Source organism: Oncorhynchus kisutch, linkage group LG10 (genome assembly GCF_002021735.2).
Source record: "Oncorhynchus kisutch isolate 150728-3 linkage group LG10, Okis_V2, whole genome shotgun sequence".
NCBI lineage: Eukaryota > Metazoa > Chordata > Actinopteri > Salmoniformes > Salmonidae > Oncorhynchus > Oncorhynchus kisutch.
In genome coordinates, this window is record NC_034183.2 from 58,101,487 (window position 1) to 58,123,617 (window position 22,131).

The 22,131-nt window shown below is 41.1% G+C and overlaps 2 protein-coding genes across 9 annotated transcripts; both read left to right on the forward strand.

Moving 5' to 3' along the window:
- Positions 1 to 5: 5 nt before the first annotated feature.
- On the forward strand, positions 6 to 13,087 carry LOC109898534 (next to BRCA1 gene 1 protein-like). Of its 2 annotated transcripts, none has more exons than XM_020493530.2 (19): positions 6 to 244; positions 3,608 to 3,670; positions 3,769 to 3,787; positions 3,881 to 3,903; positions 4,061 to 4,246; positions 5,402 to 5,479; positions 5,641 to 5,837; positions 6,168 to 6,293; positions 6,574 to 6,777; positions 6,993 to 7,152; positions 7,301 to 7,570; positions 7,721 to 7,928; positions 8,054 to 8,341; positions 8,441 to 8,608; positions 8,733 to 9,138; positions 9,260 to 9,342; positions 9,736 to 9,811; positions 9,993 to 10,089; positions 10,308 to 13,087. In XM_020493530.2, exons 1-19 carry the CDS (start codon positions 143 to 145, stop codon positions 10,479 to 10,481), a joined length of 2,928 nt encoding a protein of 975 aa, XP_020349119.1. In that variant the 5' UTR covers positions 6 to 142; the 3' UTR covers positions 10,482 to 13,087. The 2 variants fall into 2 exon arrangements, 1 of the variants encoding a protein (XP_020349119.1); XR_002256368.2 differs by having other exon boundaries at positions 22 to 244; positions 9,736 to 9,834.
- LOC109898541 (transmembrane protein 106B) lies at positions 12,042 to 21,388 on the forward strand. Of its 7 annotated transcripts, none has more exons than XM_020493546.2 (7): positions 12,042 to 12,895; positions 14,683 to 14,896; positions 15,612 to 15,765; positions 15,923 to 16,063; positions 16,176 to 16,219; positions 19,626 to 19,679; positions 20,152 to 21,388. In XM_020493546.2, exons 2-7 carry the CDS (start codon positions 14,688 to 14,690, stop codon positions 20,267 to 20,269), a joined length of 720 nt encoding a protein of 239 aa, XP_020349135.1. In that variant the 5' UTR covers positions 12,042 to 12,895; positions 14,683 to 14,687; the 3' UTR covers positions 20,270 to 21,388. The 7 variants fall into 7 exon arrangements, with proteins under 7 accessions (XP_020349135.1, XP_020349138.1, XP_020349134.1 ...); XM_020493549.2 differs by having other exon boundaries at positions 14,686 to 14,896; XM_020493545.2 differs by lacking the exon at positions 12,042 to 12,895 and adding an exon at positions 13,399 to 13,530.
- Positions 21,389 to 22,131: the final 743 nt, after the last annotated feature.

Here is a 22,131-nt window from a genome sequence, read left to right on the forward strand (position 1 = left end):
ACATAGCTGATGATGTAAACAGAAAAGACGCCTCATCCGGATAAGTCACATACCATAAAGGCAGACAATCTGTATTTATCTCGGCAACAGTGATTCATTTTTGTTTTCCTTGATATGTTTTAATTCACAGAAACAAGAAGCAATGGACTTCTACATCAATTTGAAGGTGAATTTCAGGGGGAATGCGAAGAATTTTCTTCTGTCAGGTTCCGAGACGAAGAGTTGGGAGTCAATGGAGGCCATGGTAAGCAGGATAACGACACTGGTGTTTTCATAGCAGCATTCACCTTGGCATACCTTTACGGTAGGCTGATACTGAAGCTAAAGGTATCAACCATCGATCGCCGGCCGCTTATTTGCTAATTGTTGTATACCTTGTATAAATGATTGATACCCTGTATTTGAAAACATTGTTCTAGCTATGACAATCTAATATTTAACAATTAGGGCCTAATGTTAGCTAGTAGTTACAGTAGCAACCGATCTAAACTAAAAGAAAATCAGTACTACAACAACATCCCAGTCGCAACAACATAATATCGAGCAATGCTAAAATAAGAGGCGCTGCTATTAATAAAAGTGGATATATTACAATAGGCCTACATTTTGATGAAGATGCATTAGAAATTATTTTGTTGTCTGCCCTGTAGACGGCATCCACGTAGATGAGTATACATGCGTCGTAACCATGTCAATGGTAACAACAACAGTAAAGATGACCAGTGACATTCTTGGTATGTGCACATGAAGCCGTGGCTGTCAAAATAGACTAAGCAGAACCTATCTACTCATGGAAACTCTTACTGACAGTTGTGGCTGCTTTGTGTGATTGTATTGTTGTCTCTACCTTCTTACCCTTTGTGCTGTTGTCTGTGCCCAATAATGTTTGTACCCTGTTTTGTGCTGCTACCATGTTGTTGTCATGTTGTGTTGCTACCATGCTATGTTGTCATTAGAGGTCGACCATTATGAATTTTCAACACCAATACCGATTATTGGAGGACCAAAAAAAGCCGATACCGATTAATCGGCGGATTTATAAAAAAAAATGTTTAAAGAAGAAAAAAATATTGTGTAATAATGACAATTACAACAATACTGAATTAACACTTATTTTAACTTAATATAATACATCAATAAAATCTATTTAGACTCAAATAAATAATGTTCAATTTGGTTTAAATAATGCAAAAACAAAGTGTTGGAGAAGAAAGTAAAAGTGCAATATGTGCCATGTAAAAAAGCTAATGTTTAAGTTTCTTGCTCAGAACATATGAAAGCTGGTGGTTCCTTTTTAACATGAGTCTTCAATAGTCCCAGGTAAGAAGTTTTAGGTTGTAGTTCTTATAGGACTATTTCTCTCTATACCATTTCTATTTCATATACCTTTGACTATTGGATGTTCTAATAGGCATTTTAGTATTGCCAGCCTAATCTTGGGAGTTGATAGGCTTGAAGTCAAACAGAGCAATGCTTGAAGTACAGCGAAGAGCTTCTGGGAAATGCAGGAAAGTGCTGTTTGAATGAATGCTTACGAGCCTGCTGCTGCCTACCACCACTGTCAGACTGCTCTATGAAATCATAGACTTAATTCTAATATAATAACACACATAAATACGAGCCTTAGGTCATTAATATGGTAAAATACGGAAACTATAATTTCAAAAACAAAACGTTTATTCTTTCAGTGAAATATGGAACTGTTCCGTATTTTATCTAACGGGTGGCATCCCTATGTCTAAATATTGCTGTTACATTGCACAACCTTCAATGTTATGTCATAATTATGTACAATTCTGGCAAATGAATTACGGTCTTTGTTAGGAAGAAATGGTCTTCACACAGATCGCAATGAGCCAGGCGGCCCAAACTGTTGCATATACCCTGACTCTGCTTGCACAGCACGCAAGATAAGTGACACAATTTCCCTAGTTAAAAGAAATTCATGTTAGCAGGCAATATTAACTAAATATGCAGGTTTAAAAATATATACTTGTGTATTAATTTTAAGAAAGGCATGGATGTTTATGGTTAGGTACACATTGGTGCAACGACAGTGCTTTTTTCGTGAATGCGCTTGTTAAATCACCCGTTTGGCGAAGTAGGCTGTGATTCAATGATAAATTAACAGGCAATTCATCGATTATATGCAACGCAGGACAAGCTAGATAACTACACATGGTTGATGATATTACTAGTTTAACTAGTGATTATGTTAAGATTGATAGTTTTTTATAAGATACGTTTAATGCTAGCTAGCACCTTACCATGGCTCCTTGCTGCACTCGCATAACAGGTAGTCTCCCTGCCACGCAGTCTCCTTGTGGAGTGCAATGTAATCTTGCCATAATCGATGTCCAAAAATGCAGATTACCGATTGTTATGAAAACTTGAAATCGGCCCCAATTAGTCGGCCATTCAGATTTAATCGGTCAACCTCTAGTTGTCATGTGTTGCCGCCATGCTATGTTGTTGTCTTAGGTCTTTCTTTATGTAGTGTTGTGTTGTCTCGTCGTGATGTGTGTTTTGTCCTATATTTTAATGAAATTAATTAAAAAAAATAAAACAATTAAATAATCCCAGCCCCCTCCCCCGCAGGAGGCCTTTTGGTAGGCCATCATTGTAAATAATAATTTGTTCTTAACTGACTTGCCTAGTTAAATAAAGGTAAAAAGATATATACAAAAAAATCCCCAGTATCATCTATTATTCAGTTGCATCATTTTGGGATTAATTCATATTTAACCCAGTGACACTTTATTGACAACAGTCAGGCTATTGAGATGGAGGGCTACACTGCGTGCTACAGTTAATGTTGCTAGTTCTCTGTGGTTCTCATTTCCTTTTCATAACTACAATAACAGAACATGTTACTCGCCTATGATAGCTTGGTTCATGTTAGTACTATAGTCTTTTTGACGTCATTGTGGGTGGTATTGATTCGAGGGCGAGTCTGGCTTATGACACTTGAGGGTTCCGTCTCTCACTCCAGGGTTTAACAGCTCAGCCATATGATGTCAAAATAAACATTTGAGCCAAGCCACCTCATCTGACAACATCCCCTTGTGCCAAGATGTGTCACTTTCCAAAGCAAGCCAATAAAATATCTTGCAATGGGCTGCATTCTCTCTCTTCCCACAGTAAAATGGGAAATCTTAATTTCAGTGAGTGCAAGACTGAATGGTAGATGCCAGTTGTTGTTTTTCCTATATGGAGAGCTTATGAGACTGTTTGCCTCTGAATCTCCTGGCAGCAGCAAGCTCAGACTCCATTGTCACTCTGCTGTCCAGTCACCAGTCACTGAGTTCATCCTCATTGAAAATGCCATTGTGTCTCCATGTTGCCATGGCATTGCCTTCAAGGAGACCGATCAATTTTCCTTTCAGGCATCATATGCTACATCATAGCCCTGCTTGTTCATTCAATGAGCAAATATGGGATACTACGGCATAGCCTAAATATAACCGTGATAAGATGATTGATTTTTGGCTCTTCTTGAAAGGATCACTTTTATTCCATTTGGAGGTGCCTGTCCTTTGTCTGAGATACAGCTTGCTGAATCATGTAATACACTGGTTGGTTTAAAGATTGTGTCTTTTGTCTACAGGTGAAAAGGTCCTTTGGCCTGTGTAATCTACAAGTTACTTATTTTGATGAGGAGAATGAGGAGGTGAGTGAGCGAAGAGTTACGGCAATGTTAATTTGTTGGGACTGTTAATACAATGCTATTACAATGTTGTTGCAATACATTTCCGTTTTGTGTTTCAGGTATCCATAAACAGCCAAAGTGAGTAGTAAAACACATTTATTTTGTACCAAACATAATATGAATTAGTTGTTCAATGTAACATGTCCAATAATTATATTTTTCCTCTTCTAGTGGAGTATGAGGAGGCATTAAAGGTAGGTGGTAACTTAAATCTGACTCCTGTCCCTGCTTAGGCCTTATGATGACAAAAGGTTCAAGTGAAGTGGAACTGTTACCTGAGGCAGGATCCAAAATACACCTTTAAGTAACAAAGCAATACATTAACCATCATTCCTCTGTTGATTTCATCAGAGTGCTTCCAGGCAAGGGAACCGGCTGCACATGAATGTGTATGAGACCAGGGGTCAGCCCACGCGTGTGCCGGCCAAGGCCAGTGGAGGGGAGCCCAAGAGAGGGTTCCGTCCCCCACAGCACTGCCCAACCCTGGCTCAGGTGGTGAGCCGGAAGGTCCAGGCTGCTGTCCCCGAACAGGGCATGGTAAGGACAGAGCTATAGATATACACACTACTGTATACTTCCTACTTAATAGTGCTGAGCGATTAACCAACATTTTGGTTATGTTTAGGTTTTTAAACAACTAATTGACCAATGTTGGTTAAATTATAGGGACCAAGTGGTGCAGCAGTTTAAGGCACTGCCGCACAGTGCTAGAGGCGTTACTACAGACCCGGGTTCGATCCCGGGCTGTATCACAACTGGCCGTGATCGTGAGTCCCATAGGGCAGCGCACAATTGGCCCAGTGTCGTCCGGGTTAGGGAAGGGTTTGGCCGGGGTAGGCTGTCATTGTAATATAATAGTTATTAACTGACTTGAATGGTTAAATAAATGTATACAAATATATTTTTATATATACATATATATATATTTGAATTCCATTTCATTCATTTTTTTTCTGTGAGCTCAATGCGCACATTCTCTAGAGATAAATTAGATCCAACCTGAACTGTGTGATGTAGGAAGGAGTTATAGATTCCAACAGGCCAATATTCTACATAGGTTAGCGCATAAAATGCGGTAATTAACTACAATGACCAAGATCCATTGCGTGAGGTGATATAGAGAGCAACGCTTCGTGGGGTATCTACCAGAAAATACACGATCTAAGTGATTGGTAGTGGCTATTTAGCAGTCATAAAAGTATGCCTTATTTACTTTGAAGAACTACATTTTTAGATTTTGTCAGACTGCATAGGCAGCAGCTACATAGAGATGAGATGACTTGAAATAATAAAGTAATCAAATAAAACAAATGTAATATACACAATAACTGAAATATTTCATTAATGTATGGTGAATAAATGATGGTTGATAAGCAGTAATGGGCAGTCACTACCATCATCATGGGATTTTTATTCATTGCTTTATTCTGTGTTACAGCATTCAACCCACATAATGCATAGTGTATTTAATGTTGTTTTTATAATCGAACCAAAACCGAACTGACCTCAAAGTACTAATTGCTCAGCACTATTACTTTTATATAGCTAATTCTTTCTAATTGGATGAGCTTTTGTGTCATTAGGTATTCATTTAATAAAAGTAAAGACCAAAATAAATCATTGCGTGTCCTAAAATAAATATGGCTTATTTGTCTGATTTCTCACCGATGTGTTTCTACTTTGGTTTCCAAGGTGATCATGAAAGAACTAAAGGGGACCAAAGAGGAAGATAAGACACCTCCAGCATGGTTTACATCTTACATGGAGAAGGTGAGGAGATGATTTGGAAATTACTGTGGTTTTATCGTCAATGAATGTACTATTTAGAATCATACCACTTAACCTTGACATTATATGGTTGTATGTGTATATTTTTATAGATTGAAATGAAACTCACTAGCTAACCAGTAACCCAAACTCTTGTCATCCAGTTCAAAGACCAAGTAGTGAGGGAGGCAGTGGAGAAGATCTGTCGGGAGTTCTCAGGCCAGTGCTGCATCCACAAGCCCATTGGGGCTGAGGCCCAGATCCCTGAGGTGACCTCCTCCACCCTGCCTGGGGGTCCTAGTTCCACCCCTGCCTGTAGCAGCTGCCGGGGCCAGACCGCTGGCGGAGGATACCAGTGCAGGTGAGAAGGGGAGGAGGAGAAGAGAGGTGGCTTCGAGAAAGACTAGGGAGGACATTGACAAATGTAAAATAGTTAAAATGTGAGTTAAGGTAAATGAACACCAATGTAATCAGATATTTTCTTACATGTTTTTGTAAATAGCCTACTCCCACATACTTTTAATTTAGTGCCTCCAACATACATTGTGTTGCTCCAGAACAAACTAATTCCTTCGATCAGTTGTCATTTCCATTTCTTCAGTATGCGAAACCAAAGAAGATCAGTTTAAAATAATCAGAAGGGCCTTTGTTTGGTGTGCCGCTCCCTGAATGTCTGGTTTCTTTTTCCCAGTGTGTGTACGTCCTGCACACTGTGTGAGCCCTGCAGCTTCTCCCATGACCCCAGCCACAACCTGGTGAGAGCCAGAACACCCCTCTCTATCCCTGAGCACGGCTCACCAGCCCCAGACCACAGCAGGTAAGACCAGGGTTGGAAAATATTACATATTGTAACAGTTACATATTCACTTTTTGGAACCTCATTTAATGCTTATGGGGTGCCAATGTGAATTAATTCTTGTTTATGGGGCTGCTATCGTTTGATATGAGAAATGGCTCTCCATTTTGGGGGTTGTTTTGTGTTTGTAATTTTCAAACCTACAATGATCATTGTCATCAGAAAGTTGTCAGAACTTTATCTGTCCTATGATGGCCAATCAGAAACCCTTGCATTCTCCCCTTCCCTACCTCGTCCCCAGGTTCTACCGGCGAGGGGACCGGAGCTTCCGTAAGGCGGAGAAGCAGCGTCTGAAGGCTGAGAAGCGTCAGCTGAAGGCGGAGGTAAAGGAGATCAGGAAGCAGCTGAAGATGGAAAGGAGGGGCCTGCAGTGGAGTGCCGCTGGCGACGGGAGCTCCTCCCCCGTCCTGCTCCAACCCAGGGCCACCCAGGCCAACAGCCCAGAGTACGTCTTAAAGGGAGAGTTCACCAAAATTAGATGAAAGGAGATACACTGAATACAAAGCCTTGCAAGCAGTATCTTAAGGTCAAATCAGTGAGAGGCACAGGTCTTGTCTCTGTAGTTAGACTGCTGTCAAAAGGAGGGAAAGGACAGCGAGAGTTGTGCTTTGTAGAGATGTTCTGTGGTTTAATAGTGTATTTTGGTGCTGTGTCCACCAGACGTCCCAAGCGACCCTGCCCTCTGGTGGTGCCAGCCATGACGGCCCTGTTCCTGGATGAGAACCTGCCTGATGGGACTCGTCTTCGCCCGGGCACCAAGTTCATCAAGTACTGGAAGATGAGAAACACTGGCAGCGTGAGCTGGAGCTCTGAAACCAAGGTACTATTATGGGATGAGGATGCACCTGGGATATGCACATTATCTGAGGTTACCATTGACAGCCACAGTACTCTTAGCAGAAAGGAGGACATGACGATGAGAGTTAGGCATAACTCTCTTTCTCTCTCTACCCCCATCTCCTTTTCAGCTGAAGTTCATGTGGGGGAATCTGGCGGTGGCGTCGGGTGACCGCTGGCGTGAGGTGGCTGTGCCTTTCCTGCAGCCAGGTCAGGTGGGCGTGGTAAGCGTGGCCCTATGCGCCCCAGCCCTGGAAGGCTCATACACCTCCCACTGGCGTCTGGCACATGGTGGGGAGCAGTTTGGCCCTCGCGTCTGGTGCAGCATTGTGGTGGACCCCCTGGCCCCTGCAGCCGTGATGGCAGATGGCGTGCTGGTGTCGCCCTGCGTCACCCCTCAGGCAAGTCCACCCATCCTCTTGACTTTGGTTCTCAGTGGCCAATCCCAAACTGCTATACAATACTGTAGTTCTCTGGAAAAGATGGTAGTAATCTCCGTTAAGTATGTATTCTGTCTGGGTAACATATTTCCATCTGCTGGTGCTCTACAGGGGAAGAACCCCCTCTCCACAGATAAGGGTGGGAAGTCTGGTACTGCAGCCTCTAGGGACCAAGCACTCATGTCAGTGGACCAAGACGAAGGAGAGTACTACATTCCCTCTGTGGACCTGCTCACAGCCCAGGACTTACTCTCCTTTGAGCTGTTGGACATCAACATTGTTCAGGAAATAGAGAGCGTGCCCAACAACACCCCGGCAGGTAAACCTTCCATTGCTATTCACATGCTAAATCTGCAGGGTGTTCCTAATCAGTTGACTGCACTTAGGGTCTCTCCGTCTCTTTTTCTGAACTTCTCTCTCATTCTCTCTTTCCCTTCCACACAGATATGACCCCGTGCATATCCCCACTGCCCCATGACGGTCCCCTGCAGGAGAAGCCCACCCTGGGGTTGATCCAGGAGGAAGCAGAGGCCCATCAGGCCCAGGGAGTCAAAAGCATCCAGCCGTCTCAGGGCCTGGGGCCAGGGGCGGAGGGGGGCCGGGTTCCAGCCCAGGAGGAGGGAGAGGAGGATATGAGCGGGACTCAGTTTGTGTGTGAGACGGTGATGCGCTCGCTCACACTGGAGGAGGCCCCAGAACACACACCCCTGCGTGGGAACTGCCCCGGCAAAGGTGAGTTTTTATTAATTAGTTCCATATTAAGCCTATGTTCATAGCAGATTAAGGGCCATAACATAGTATAACCAAAATGACTTTCCCTGATCTTCACAGTGGTCCGCCCAGCAGCCCAAGGTGGCTCCGCCTCCTCTTCTCTTAAAGGGAAAGGTGTTGAGAAGCGTTTGGAGGCGAGGTTGGAGAAAACCCAGGACATATTACCTGTGGCTCCTCTCACAGCCCTAGCACCACCCCAGATGGCTATACCAGAGCTGATGATGCCAGGTGATTGGCCCAACTTATCCTCCTGTTTTCAATTAGTTGATTGGTTGATAAATACCACTTGAGCTCAAATCTGGGCCCTGTTGTCAGGTAAAAAACAACAATTAAATAGTTTGACCGTTTGCAGATGAGGGTCTGGAGTCAGACATCGAGAGCATCTGCGTGGACGCCAGCGGGGACGAAGATAAAGGAGAGTTGACAGAGGGGAACAGGGGCCCCCGCAGCCGTTCCTCCTCGGCCTCATCCGAGGATTACATCATCATCCTCCCTGACTGCTTCGACACCAGCCGCCCGCTGGGAGAGTCCATGTACAGCTCCGCCCTCTCCCAGCCTGGCGACGCCCCCGACAAGCCCACAGACCCTGACCACCAGGGCCGTACCACTCCCGAGGGGGAGCACGATGAAGCAGAAGAGACGGTTTCAGGCTCCAGCAGCGCTAACGATATGCTGTGCACCTCCCAGACTTTGGACGCCGTGCCCCTAACCCCTGTGGTGGTGGCACCCCCTCGGCTCAACTCAGCTCTTACACTCAGGTGAGAAACCTTGGGCCAGCAGTGCTTGGAAATAGGTTTACAGTGCTATTACACACTTTGACAGTGCTAAATTGCTGAGATGTTCCAAAATGTAGATGTATATTGTTGGTGTTCTCTTCAGCCTAGACGGCAATGATCAGACCGAGGCAGCAGCGGAGTCCCTGGACAGGACTGAGGTCTACCAGCCGGGGGAGTCAGAGGATGGTAAGGAACACACACGGTCACATACTGAACAGTAGTTCCAGCAACTTAAGGAAACGAAGCGTTTTTGCTCGTCACATGAAGGAAGTTGGGCCTAACTGACGACAATGCCCTAACAGTAATAATGTTTTCTGCTAGCTGCAGTGCCTTTTTTTCTGTCTGGGCATTCAGCGGTAATATCAAAGTACAATATGTCTGCTTGGTTCTAACGAACACAAGAACTAAGCACTAGGTCAATGGCTATGGAGTAGAGGTCTGCTTGGAGAGTTATTCTTGTCAAAGAGCACCTTGTATACACTCCCCTCTAGAGCGCTACAACTTATCCATATGAGCATATCGGTATATCCTTTTCCCAGAACATAACCAACCAGTCATCTCTGTGGTTGTGTCTGAAAGGTTCCAAGCAGCCAGACAGCCAACCAGACAGCCCATCTGCTTCTGATGACTCAGAAGACAACTCCGAAGACCCTAGGTGGGACCCTGATGTGCAACTCAGTCAGTTCAGATGCTAATATTTTCCTAGATCTCTCTTGTTAAAGAGATTTGTTAAAGTGGAATGTCAATTTAATGATGTTAGTGTTGGCGGACCAGAAACAAAATGGTGTCAGTAAGACTCACTCCCTGGTCCTCTCTGTCTGTCTTGTTCCTTTTAGACACCCAGGCATCACTGGAGGCCTGGTGAAAGGAGCCCTGTCTGTCGCAGCATCCGCCTACAAGGCTCTGTTCACTGGGCAGCCTGGCCCAGTGCAGGTCAGTCCTCCATTCACTTCCTACAGTACTGTTAATGATAGCATTCACGGTCATCCTTTTTGCAATCTCAGAGGATTGCTATATCATATCAACATGGTGGTTGAGACATCGAACTGGAATGCCACCATTGTGAGGCTACTTTAACATGTCATTGCTGACTATCAGAGTCGTTAGTATCTAGGAGGTGTATTTTAAACAGTATACTGTCCTTCCTGCAGCCCCCAGTGGATGGAGCCACCCAGGACACCATGATGGGGGTGCTGGTGGAGATGGGCTTTGGTGACCGGCCGCTCAACCAGCGGCTGCTGAAGAAACACAACTACAACCTGCTGGACGTGGTCAACGAACTGGTCCAGATGACCGACAATGACTGGTACTCCACCCGCTACTGAGGAGAGAGGGAGGAGGAGAAAGAGGAGTGGGGGTGGCGTCATGGGTGTAACCTCTGATGCCTTGACCTCTTGTCTCTTCTTCCTCTCTTAGATTTGGCCCAAGTTGACAGGAGGTATCCTGATTAATGACCTAGAGACATTCCCACGGACTTTGGGATATTTAGACTATCAAATAGCTACAGTATGTATGTATGTATGTATGTATGTAGATTCATTTAACATGGCCGTTTCCGGCTGTTGGCTTTTGCATAGGAATGGAGGAGACAGAAGGGGGGTGGATGAGGTGGGCTACTCTTTCCAGGAGAACACCTTCATTGTTGTGGTAACAAATGGCAAACATATCACAAGTTGCTATCGCCAAGCCATTCCTGTTAAACAGTATACTCACCCTTGAAATCATAGATTGGAATACAGGCTGAATATGCAGCCATAGACCAGGTATATTCAACAAGAATTACAGGAAAAGGTGTGAGCTTAGCTGAAGGGGTGTTGGGTGTAATATTTATCACAGAGAGACAGAACCATATAGGACTTACTTCTATAAGCTGTGGCAATAGTCAACATTGTATGACGTTAATCAACTTCATAGAGTGTTTGAATAGTGGACACGTCAGGGTCCTCGTTCCAAGTGTGAATGACAGTCAGTGTTGAAAAATGCTATGCTTCATTCAGATCACAGCAATTAAAAACACACACAAACACTCACCCCCACATGCTTAAACCTTTCTCAGCTTAACTGTTCAAAGTATCAGCGTACTGTGAACACAGTGCGTGTCTTATTGATTGAAGATAATCATTCCCCTACTTTCTGTGATGTCGTGCCATGGCTGACAACATGCTATGGATATTTGTGCGTAATGGTGTACACATGAAGTATTTTTGAAATGAGGACCATTACATTGATGCACTCCATTTAATTCCATTTTGAGAGGGTATATTAATCACCATTTTTAACTAGGAGTATATTTGGGTTTAAAAATAAAAATCATGTAAATATAATATACAAATTATTTCTTTTGTTGCACATGGAAGAAATACATATTGATGCAAACCCAAAAGACTAGCTGCTCAAGAAGTGAAGGATGTTATTATTTTTAATGTCCTGTTGAAGGGATTTTATCAAGAAATGAATTAACCTCCTTTACAAAATGTCTTCAATCTGCTCAATATTGTCCTCAGAGGGAGGGGGTTCTTTTCAGAACCATACAGGGGGCCTGGTGATCATGATATATCAAAAGCATTGACTCGTTCCACTTGGTATCATTATTTTTTTTTAAATGTACGTCAAGTTCTTTCAGAACTTAAACTGAAATCAAGCATTATGTAACTAGTTTGAAATGCTTATTATTTTCCAATAAGGAAATGCTAACGTGTTTCAGGTGATCCAAGGAGGTAATTGTTGTTAAAAGATTTTTTGTTTTAGACTTGATTGCTTGAGGGCTGTTTCTGAAATGTAAAGGAAGATTTGCCTATGTTCTTCTGGTTGAAGCTTGCTCACGTCATTGTGCTTGAATTTCCACTGTACTAATATGTTTATATTTGAAGAAAAGATACTGGAAAGGTTTGCTTAAGTATTGTACACTAAGGGGAAATTGACAGGGTTGTGAGCATTGTGAAAAAGAATTAACACTTACAGTGGTCAGTCATATAATGCAGCAAATGGATGTTGGTAAAAATCATTAATACAAAAACACTTTGAATCGACCCTATTTTGGAATAGTGTAGTCTTAATGGTTCTTAGGGGTAGGGTCTTACCAAAGGATACGTGTCTGCTAAATGACTCAAATGTACAGTCCTACCAGGTGATGGTATCTGATTTATTGCCACTTTTGAGTCAACTTTTAGGGTGTCAAAGAGAAACTGAATTCAAGGACAATAAGGATTGTGGTCTTTTTAATTCAAGTAAGCTTTTCCCACAGTGGAAAACTATATGTCAGAAATTATGGCAGGTTAATGGAGGTCAGAAACAGTGCGATTCCTAAATGTCTACATGTACTTGAAACATTCATACCTTCCATATATGGGCAGGATATTTTCATAGAGGGTGAAGAATGAGAACTTTTTGGAGGGGATAATGTGCAGATTGTCTGAACTCTTTCTGTGTTGCACTTAAGATTTACCTGGAACGTTGAATTGCATTGAATTCTAGGTCGGCAGAATTTAGCATTTGAATCAGGAAAGGTTTATACTCACGACCTCTACACAAGCCAGAATGTTGAATAAAATTATATTTTAATGTACTTTACCGGCATGCACACATGATAAAAATACATGCATTACTTGCCGAGCTCGTGCACGTGTTTACATGGTTTTGCTCATGCTTCAGGTGAAATCTGAGTGTAATTATACTTCCCTGTGGATATTGTCTGACATTCTTTCCACCAAAAGGACCAACCACAAAGACAACCGGTAAAGTACGTAAAAATATAATTTTATTCAACATTCTGGCTTGTAGAGATCGTGAAAGCAAACTTTCCTGGTTCAAACGCTCGTTTCTGCCGACCTAGAATTCAATGCAATTCTATGTTGGGTTCCCAGGCAATTAAAAGACATAGGCTACCTGTGATGTACAAATATATTGTCTCTAATAAAAATCACTACACTTAGATGTCACTCCTTTTTTGAATAAATGGGAGTATACCTATTAAAGATACACTATGCAGAAATAGTTCCGCCATTTTCTGGTTGCTAACGTTTGCCTATTTTCAGTTTGACTACTAGCAAGTGCAGTGTAAATAATAATTGTACCCTCTAAACCACTGAAATATTTTCCATAACTAAAAATAGTCTTTTCAGCTGTTTGAAGCTGGTGTACAAAACTGAAAGTAAAAGACTCGAAAATAAAACAATCACGGGAAGCATAAAAATAGAACACATCTACCGCTTCTTAGACTTCCCTTCGATGAAAATTACAGATCGAAAACTCCTCTTTGTGAGTTTGTTCGTGTTCGCAAAAAGTTACATATAGCCGCTTTAATTCTTTCCTGTAGGTGGCAGCAGAATTACGCTGCGTCACCTTCATCTGGATAGGGAATTGTTCCACTGCTCAGTGAGTATGTGACCAACATAAGAAGAATATTAGACAATTTTCACGACTGCTGTGAGGCGTATTGTGTGGAGTTAGATTACAGATAATCTTGATGACGGCGCCGTCATTATAAATCGTAACACCCCATAAACAAGGCAAGTAAACACAGTGAAACAAGTTGTTTTCTTCAGGGGTGGCAGAGAAACGAAACTCATCACAAAACTTGTATGCGGAGTGTTATAAATGCGTAGTCAAATTTATGTTTAGATTAAAACTAACGTTCGCCCACGGTTATTTGCTAAATTGTAGTCTTAATTCACATAAAATGTTTGATGTATGGACAAAGCCGAATTCGATCTAATTGGTTCATATTTATGGTGTCTGCGAAGTTTAGACATCGTCTAATTGTATGCATTTAAGATAATCTCCATTGAAATCCACCAAGACAGCAAAGCACATACATACATAAAATATAACCCTTTGTCGTCACAAATATCAAATAGTAAAGTATCATTATATTGATGTGAAGCAACTAACATTACAGGCAACTTCCAAAATAAAGGAAACACTTGCGTAAAAGAGGGATACAAAGTATATTGAAAGCAGATGAGTTAATTGAGCAATTAACATCCCATCATGCTTAGGGTCATATAAAAAAAATCCCCAGTTGCCTATTATTTTGGCTAGAAGAAGAGAGCTCAGTGACTTTGAAAGAGGGGTCTCAGGAGTGCATACTGGTACCCACAATAATTGTAAACAAACAAAAAAATTCCCAACTGGGGACTATTTGCAGGTCACCACAAATAAAAGGTTATTTCTAGGGGGGGTTAAGGTTAGGGAAAATAGGATTTTGAATGGGAGTCAAATGTTTCCCCGCAGGTGTGTGTGTCTCAGTAACCAAATCTCAACACAATTGAACACTTATGGGAGATTCTGGGGCAGCGCCTTATACAGCGTTTTCCACCACCATGAACAGAACACCAAATTTAGACATTTCTTGTGGAAGAATGGTGTCGCATCCCTCCAATAGAGTTCCAGACACTTGTAGAATCTATGCCAAGATGCATTGAAGCTGTTCTGGTGGTTCGTAGTGGCCCAACGCCCTGTTAAGACACCTGATATTGGTGTTTCCATTATTTTGGCAGTTACCTGTATATATGACTGTCTCTTTAGTAGGCATGGGAGCTGGTTCCAGTCAACCCAGTGAGAATGATGAGCAGGCCATCGTACCCCAGCAGGACAGGAGAAAGACCTCTAACAGGAGACACTCTGAGGAAACACTGGACTGTCCAACCTGCCAGGGCACGGGCCGCATCCCACGAGGCCAGGAGAGCAAATTGGTGGCAGTGATCCCCTGCTCCGATCAGAGGCTGAAACCACGACACACGTAAGACCTTGTTGAGATTTACAGCAACAATTGTTTTATTACCTACATGCAGCATTTAGAAGGTCTTTTAAGTCTATGGTGTGTAGAGATGGTCAGTGTGTGTGCAAAGTATTATTGCGTTCTGTGAGTGGGCATCTGTATCTAGGTGTGTTTTGTGTATACTGCATGAAAACACTTGTGGTATGTTAAAATGGCCAATGCAATGCAGGGTAACAATGAATTAACATACTGTAATAGATTTCAATTAACAAGCTTTTTAGCTAAACTTTCTCTAGCAATGTGGTCGTATGCCACGTTCACATGCTAGTCGGAAAACCCGGCTTTCTGATTCCTTGAACGCAGCACGTGTATAACAACCAGTTAGCAAGTTGTACATTTGAGAGTTTTCTAGTTCCAACTAGCAGTTGAATGCAGCATGACTGGAGAGATGAAAACTAGCTGTTATTTGCAGAGGTTTGGAGCTTTTTGTTATTGGTCTACTAACCACATGGTGATGTCACCATGGAAATATAAAACACCTGCCCATGTAAACCTGCTGATTAGAACATCCTGTGTAGATTACATTTTCAACCAGCAAAAAAAAAAAAAAAGCACACTTTTACAGTGTTAATTTCATCAGTTGTTGTACAATGTGATATTAAACAAAGAAAAAAACCATTGACTGCACTGGGCCTTCAATCAATACTCAACTTGTACATATCATGTCCCCCTACAGGAAGTTGTATGTCACTGTGTCGGTGACGCTGTGCCTGCTGGTCAGCTCGCTGGTCCTTTTCTTCTTGTTTCCTCGCAGTGTCATCCTCTCACCCGGGGCTGTCAAGTCTGTCTATGTTTACTTCACCCCGACCACTGTCCAAATGAACATCACGGTGAGACCTCATTGGGCTTGTTCATTCATATACCACACAGTCGGTTTCTATCTGGGCTATGCCATAAAAGTATTGGCCTCCTGTCTCTTCCTCTGCATCACTGGAGTGTGTTTTTGGAGATGAATGTAATAATCGCCTTGTCTCTCTCCCATCACAGAACATCATGAATATTACCAATGACAACTTCTTTACAGTTCAGGCCTATAACTTGACAGTGCAGGCTCTTTTTGATAAAACTGTTGTGGGCAAGGCTGATATGAAAAATGTCACCACCGTCAAACCACTCACGGACAAAACGGTGAGCACCTCCCATCATTACCAACTGCTATATTGCGGAGATGTTAGCTTCTGAAAGCCTCTAAATGTTGTTAATTGACTCACTTAACGCTCTTCATTATTTCCCCTGACAGTTTGCCTTTGAGATTCCTGTCACGCTAGTGGAGGAGGGTCTGAAGTAAGTATAACCTTGGTTAAATTATGTCTGGTGCTGATTATTCCATCGCGTCAATAGTGAGACATAAAGCTGCTTTTGTGGCTGTTTGGTTACACAAAGTGCCATGGTAACACACTTACAATATAGTGACGCAGTCCTTTTAATTTAGTTGTGCTGTAAAGTTGGCTTATTTTGATTGTGGCATGTTGTCATGTGAAAGTAATGTAACTCATTCGCTGTAAATGTGAGAATTTATTTTGTGTGCTCTACAGACAGTTATTCTCTTCCTTTTTCTTGGCTAGGTTTAAATCATGTATAAAGACTGAGCAAAACTGTAAATGTTTTTTTTTTGTATTTAGAGAAACTTTGAGGCATGACTATCAAATGTTTGAACAGATATTAAGTATTTGTCTTACAAAAGTATATAAACTAGCATAACTTGCTTAGCTGGGAGCACTGGCATGTGTAATCCATCTCCATTTTTTTCCATGTGTTGCAGGCTAATTGTTACTAGCAGTAGCAATTCCTTTTCACAAAATGAAAGTGCCTCTAGACTGAAAGTAGTCAAAAGCATTCCCACTGGGCACACCCATGTCTTTTTAACGTGGATACTTGGTTAAAATTTGGTTAACATGTTGATCAATAAGATTTCAACCTATATTTACCCACTCAAAAATACAGCCAAAAGTTAGATGAATTTCCATTGTGTTGTCACTATGCTTTCAACCAAATTCCATTGGAATAACAATTCGATTTTTGATTGTCGTCACCCCAAATGTATATCACTGTGCTTTCAACCAAATTCCATTGGAATAACAATTTGATTTTTGGTTGTCATCACCCCAAATGTATATCACTGTGCTTTCAACCATTTTCAAAGCCCAGCAAAGTTCAAATGGGAAGGCAATGTCATATTTAGTTTATTGATAAAACAGATGGTTTTCACTGCACTTATTTTAAAAGCAGAACCAAATGGCCTAGATTGCAGTTGCGATTACATTAAAAGTATATGGTGCAACTGATCAATGCCTTTTGATATTCTGCACAGATGACAGAACTTGTGAAGATCTCCACAGACCTGTGAGGACCTATGCGTGCTTTTTGAACATGCAGACTTTTATATGGTTATATAAGAAATGTATAGTTACAGTATCCTCAATGTGACCTTGGATATGTTACTCATTTTAAGGTTGAATGTTATGTTCTCTTGTAAGATAGCCTTAACTTTAAGCAATTTACCCTATTACAAAAGTAATATTGAATTGTTTGGTTGACAACGCAACCAAATATCATTTTTTTTTTAAAGGAGAGGTATGGGTAACTGTCAAAATAAAGGAAACACCAACCTAAAGCGTCTTAATAGGGTGTTGGGCCAGAACAGCTTCAATGCACCTTGGCATAGATTCTACAAGTGTCTGAAACTCTATGGGAATGCGACACCATTCTTCCATGAGAAATTCTGTAATTTGGTGTGTTGTTGTTGGAGAACGCTGTCTCAGGTGCACTCCAGAATCTCCCATAAGTGTTTTAATTGGGTTGAGATCTGCTTACTGATACGGCCATGGCATATGGTTCACCTCATTTTCATGCTCATCAAACCATACAGTGACCACTCGTGCCCTGTGGATGGGGTACTTATTATCCCATTGGGCGTAGCCAAAATAGTGGCCTGCCAAGCATTTTTATACATGACCATTATCATGATGGGGATGTTAATTGCTTAATTCACTCCGGATACCGGTTTCAATATTCATTTTATCCCTCGTTTACGCAGGCTAGTTGGCTAGTTCCATCTGAGCCACTGGCTTAGTCCCATAGAGTACCACAGTATGAGTCATAATTCCCATAAAACTTAGCAGTCAAGCAAGGAAATGGTTCCAATCGTTTTCCCACCATTCATTTTTCCCATAAGGGATTTTAGAAACACTTAAAATAAGGGCTGTGTTTCGTATAGGCTTACCCTGGCATGATATTTTTGATAACCGGGTAGTCTCTAGGACTAAGTGACATATCAATATATTTGCCTGTATTTACCCCTAAAAAATTAAACGCTAAGCCACATTAGCAGCTAATATCATACAGAACTACAAATGCCATGATGATCTGGATGAGACTGCCAAATTGAGGCAAAAGTAAGAATCTTTGGATTAACTAACTAAATGTAGTAATTAATATATTTCTTGTGCAAGTTTTAAATTAACACTACTTGTTAGCAAAGGTGTCAGCTAGAGATGACGCGCAGGGATTTGTAGTTTTGCATGATGTCTACTTTGATGCTAATTAGAGTTTTTGAATCTGAGTAAATAGAGGCGACTATATTGATAAAAATCACCTTGTCTGAGAGATTTACATGGTTAGAAAATGTCACGCCAGGGTAAGCCTACACGATATGTTTGACAAAGGTTTTAATCATCTGCTTGGATAGTTCCATCTGTGCCACTGTCTTAGTCTGGTTTTAATTCCAGTTTGTCTACAAATTAACAATGTTATGTTGTATTCATGAAGCCATCTTAACCAAAAATCTAAATTAAAGAATACGATTAAATTAAACTTTCAATGCACTTTAAATAAAGTTTGAATTTATTTAGTCCTATTCTTGAACTTTTTGGTTAAGATGGAGATCCAACACACATTATACATTTGGAATTACAGCCAGATTAAGTCTTTGGCACAGATGTAACTATCAAGTAGAAGGTGCATCTCATTCAATTTGAAGTCAACCAGAGTTTGAAACGCTCTGCCTATTGTATTGTCTATTTTTAGGTTAATTCTAGGTTGAATTTAAACAACTGTTGATGACTTTGCAAATGCGATATAGAGGCCTAAATAGCATCATTGATGATAAGTGCTAAAGTATGATCATATTTGAATTTACTCTGTTAAACCTACCCTTTGGAATGACTTTGATAGCAACAGTGAATTTATTTTGTTTTAAAGTGGAGATCTCTCGATAATAATTGTCACGATAGCACATTGGTAATAGTCAATGACAAATCTCATAGCTAAGCTGGGCTGGGCTTGGTTAAAACCCTGAATGGGAGACTCAAGGGTAGCTGTAGATGGATTCATTATTCAGTAGGAGGTGCTGCCCAGCCTGTTGTTTTTTTTTCTGATAGTGGATATAACATTGAAGTTCTGACTTTGTTTTAAAGGTACAAATTCAACATTTTATACAATGTCTCAAATGTGGTTACCATGATGACATACATAATCCTGTTGTTGAAATTTCACCCTCAAAACAACAGTTGATGACTTATTTTCAAATCAATGTGTTTTCCATAGATTTCACATCACAATACGTTGTCAAATTACATTGAAACAGCGCTAATTCAACTAGTTTGTGCCCAGTGGGTTGTTTTTGAAATCACATCTTTCATAAGGAATTCCTGAAGTTATTCATGATTTTTCTCCTATTTATTCTTCCCAGCAATTACTGCAAGAAATCTACGATCAAGATCCACACGTTATTTGTCCATCTTCAGTGAGTATGTGCCCAGTCAGTCAGTATGGGTAAAACACCCCCCAAATGTAGCTTTGCATCCACAGATTATCCATTTAGATTATAATGCATATATTCAACAATGAACAAGAATCATGTTGAATCTGTGTTCAGTTGGAAAAAATGTAATACCATAATAGTTCATGACTAAATGTTTTGATGATAAACCGACACACAACTTCACCCACCTAGTAAACCAATGGGGTCAGAGACTGACCTATTTATTTCTTATTAGTGGTTAAACTCTGAGGAAGGGATATAAAAGGGCTGTATTGCTTGTTAACATGGCCCAGTTTTTACAGTGATGGTTTAAGAGAGAGTTTATTTCATGGTTGTGGTTAGGAAACCTTAATAGCTGGCTGACCTAAGTCTGGTACAATTACATAAATTATCATTACATTTGATAAATAATAGATGAACAATTGTATAATCTGTAACCATCCTCCTCCCTCAGGATGTCAATGACTGTTTACTACCTGGCCCACTTTGAGCAGCTTTCCCTGGACACGTTTGAATACATCGACTGTGGGTCTAACACCACAACACCCCACCTCATCAACCCTACACCCTGAGAACAAGGGTAGGATGACAAGGGTGAGGGGAAGACTGAGGAGCAGGCCATGAGGTGAACTGTGGAGAACAACTGTGTGACAGTGTGGTCAAAAACCATATGGTTTTTCTTCCAAAATCCAAATGTTATGGGGAAGAAAGAAACAACAAAAATGTGGAGCTTGAAATTCAAATTAAAGCTCTAAAATGTTCTGTTTGTCTTTTTTATGCACCTCTGTAGAGCTTTATAAGTAGGGTCATTGAGGTGGTTGGAGGCTCTGCACTGTGAAAATGATTTTTTTGCCACTTTATTCTACTGAAAGAGTTACTCTGAAATTGAAAGACTACAAATTTGCACAAATTTAATTCAGATGTTATATTTGTGCATAATTTCCTATAAAACAGATTGTCGGTCCACTTCTACAAACAAGTAAATTACTTTTGTATGTGTTTTAATTGGTTAAAGTAGATAAAACCATAGTTGTATGCATAACGTTAAGAATACTTCCATGTAGCATTGATCACAGAACTTTTCTATGGAATCACATGGGAATTACAGTTCTCTGTCTTTGACTACTGACCACACATGTGATTTCTATGTTAAACCATCATCTCTAATTGTATACTAATTCTAACAAGATCTGGATATTAATTCACCTATTGTTTTTCTGTGTCACTGAAATTAGATTATTAGTGAGGGAAAAAAGGTTAAATCGTTTGGAATCCACATAGACTAGTAGTGTCACCACAGGTATTTTTGGAATGGGGAAACTAACTAATTTACTCCCTTCTTGCACTACAGCAAAATCATGGCAATGTTTCTTATGCTCTGTTCAAATACTCTTAATATTTACTTCCTCTATTATTTATGTTAAGGGTTTTAGTACATTGTTTCCACCTTTGTCAGATTAGTGAAAAACATATGCATTTTAAAGGATTCAATAATGAAATCACAAAGCCTGAGAAGTTCCTTGTTTGGTCACATAATTAAAGGATGTTGTATATTTAAATGGCCGCTAAGTGGTGCTAAAGTAACATAAGTTTCCTTGATGACAGTTGGGTCCAGTCCATATGGGTCGTCTTCACCACTGCTGGGAGTACTGTATGGACTGTAATGTCGAGAAATAAAAACACTCCTATAATCTTATGTACTGTATATCAATAATACATAGCATTATCACGGTGTATCCCATTCACTCACAGAGTATCTGTTGTCAATCTTAGCACTGTACTGGAGCTTGTTTTTGCAGTGTGAACATTCCGTCACGGCTGGAAGACAAGAAGGAGAAGATAATGGCATGTTAGTGGATACTACGGTCAAGAGAGGAAGTCATCAAAAGGGCTCATAGAGTACTCCAAGACTTTGTACAGATATGTTGTAATCTGCGTTGTTCCGTTACTAAGAACATGTTATCCTTCCTGTCAACTGGACCAGTTGTCTGAGACTGTAGTTTCACAGTTGATAATTTACCTGCAAAATAGCACAATGCAGGTGGCCATGCCAATGAACTGTACGTGACCCATGTCAACGGGCTGGCGACTACTTCTAGTCATTTCTCTCCCACGACAGGCACTCACTGGGGGTTGCCAAGCATTTTCTCCTGTTTGTTTCTACTGAACACAACCCAAGACTTGGCTGCCTGCCACAAACCTCAGGTTTCCAATCCCCATAACTCCTCATCTGTGATATTTGAGACACTACACAGGAGTGCAGAGCATGGCCCCATTTATTATTTAACAGACCCCATTCTAATGAGAGGATGGTAGAGCGTGACACCCTCTGCTACTGTGGAGACTTGATTTGGTCAGGCTAGAGCCATTAAAATTATCAAACTGTATAGACAGTTGGTTCTATTTTAGTCCCGGGTACCCACGTGACCGCACA

Coding starts and splice junctions, on each gene's coding strand:
- LOC109898541 (XM_020493546.2), top strand. CDS start 14,688: ATGGGAGCTGGTTCCAGTCAACCCAGTGAGAATGATGAGCAGGCCATC. Junction 16,064..16,175: donor AACCACTCACGGACAAAACG/GTGAGCACCTCC, acceptor TTCCCCTGACAG/TTTGCCTTTGAGATTCCTGT. Junction 19,680..20,151: donor ACGTTATTTGTCCATCTTCA/GTGAGTATGTGC, acceptor CTCCTCCCTCAG/GATGTCAATGACTGTTTACT.
- LOC109898534 (XM_020493530.2), top strand. CDS start 143: ATGGACTTCTACATCAATTTGAAGGTGAATTTCAGGGGGAATGCGAAG. Junction 245..3,607: donor GGGAGTCAATGGAGGCCATG/GTAAGCAGGATA, acceptor TTTTGTCTACAG/GTGAAAAGGTCCTTTGGCCT. Junction 6,294..6,573: donor CCAGCCCCAGACCACAGCAG/GTAAGACCAGGG, acceptor CCTCGTCCCCAG/GTTCTACCGGCGAGGGGACC.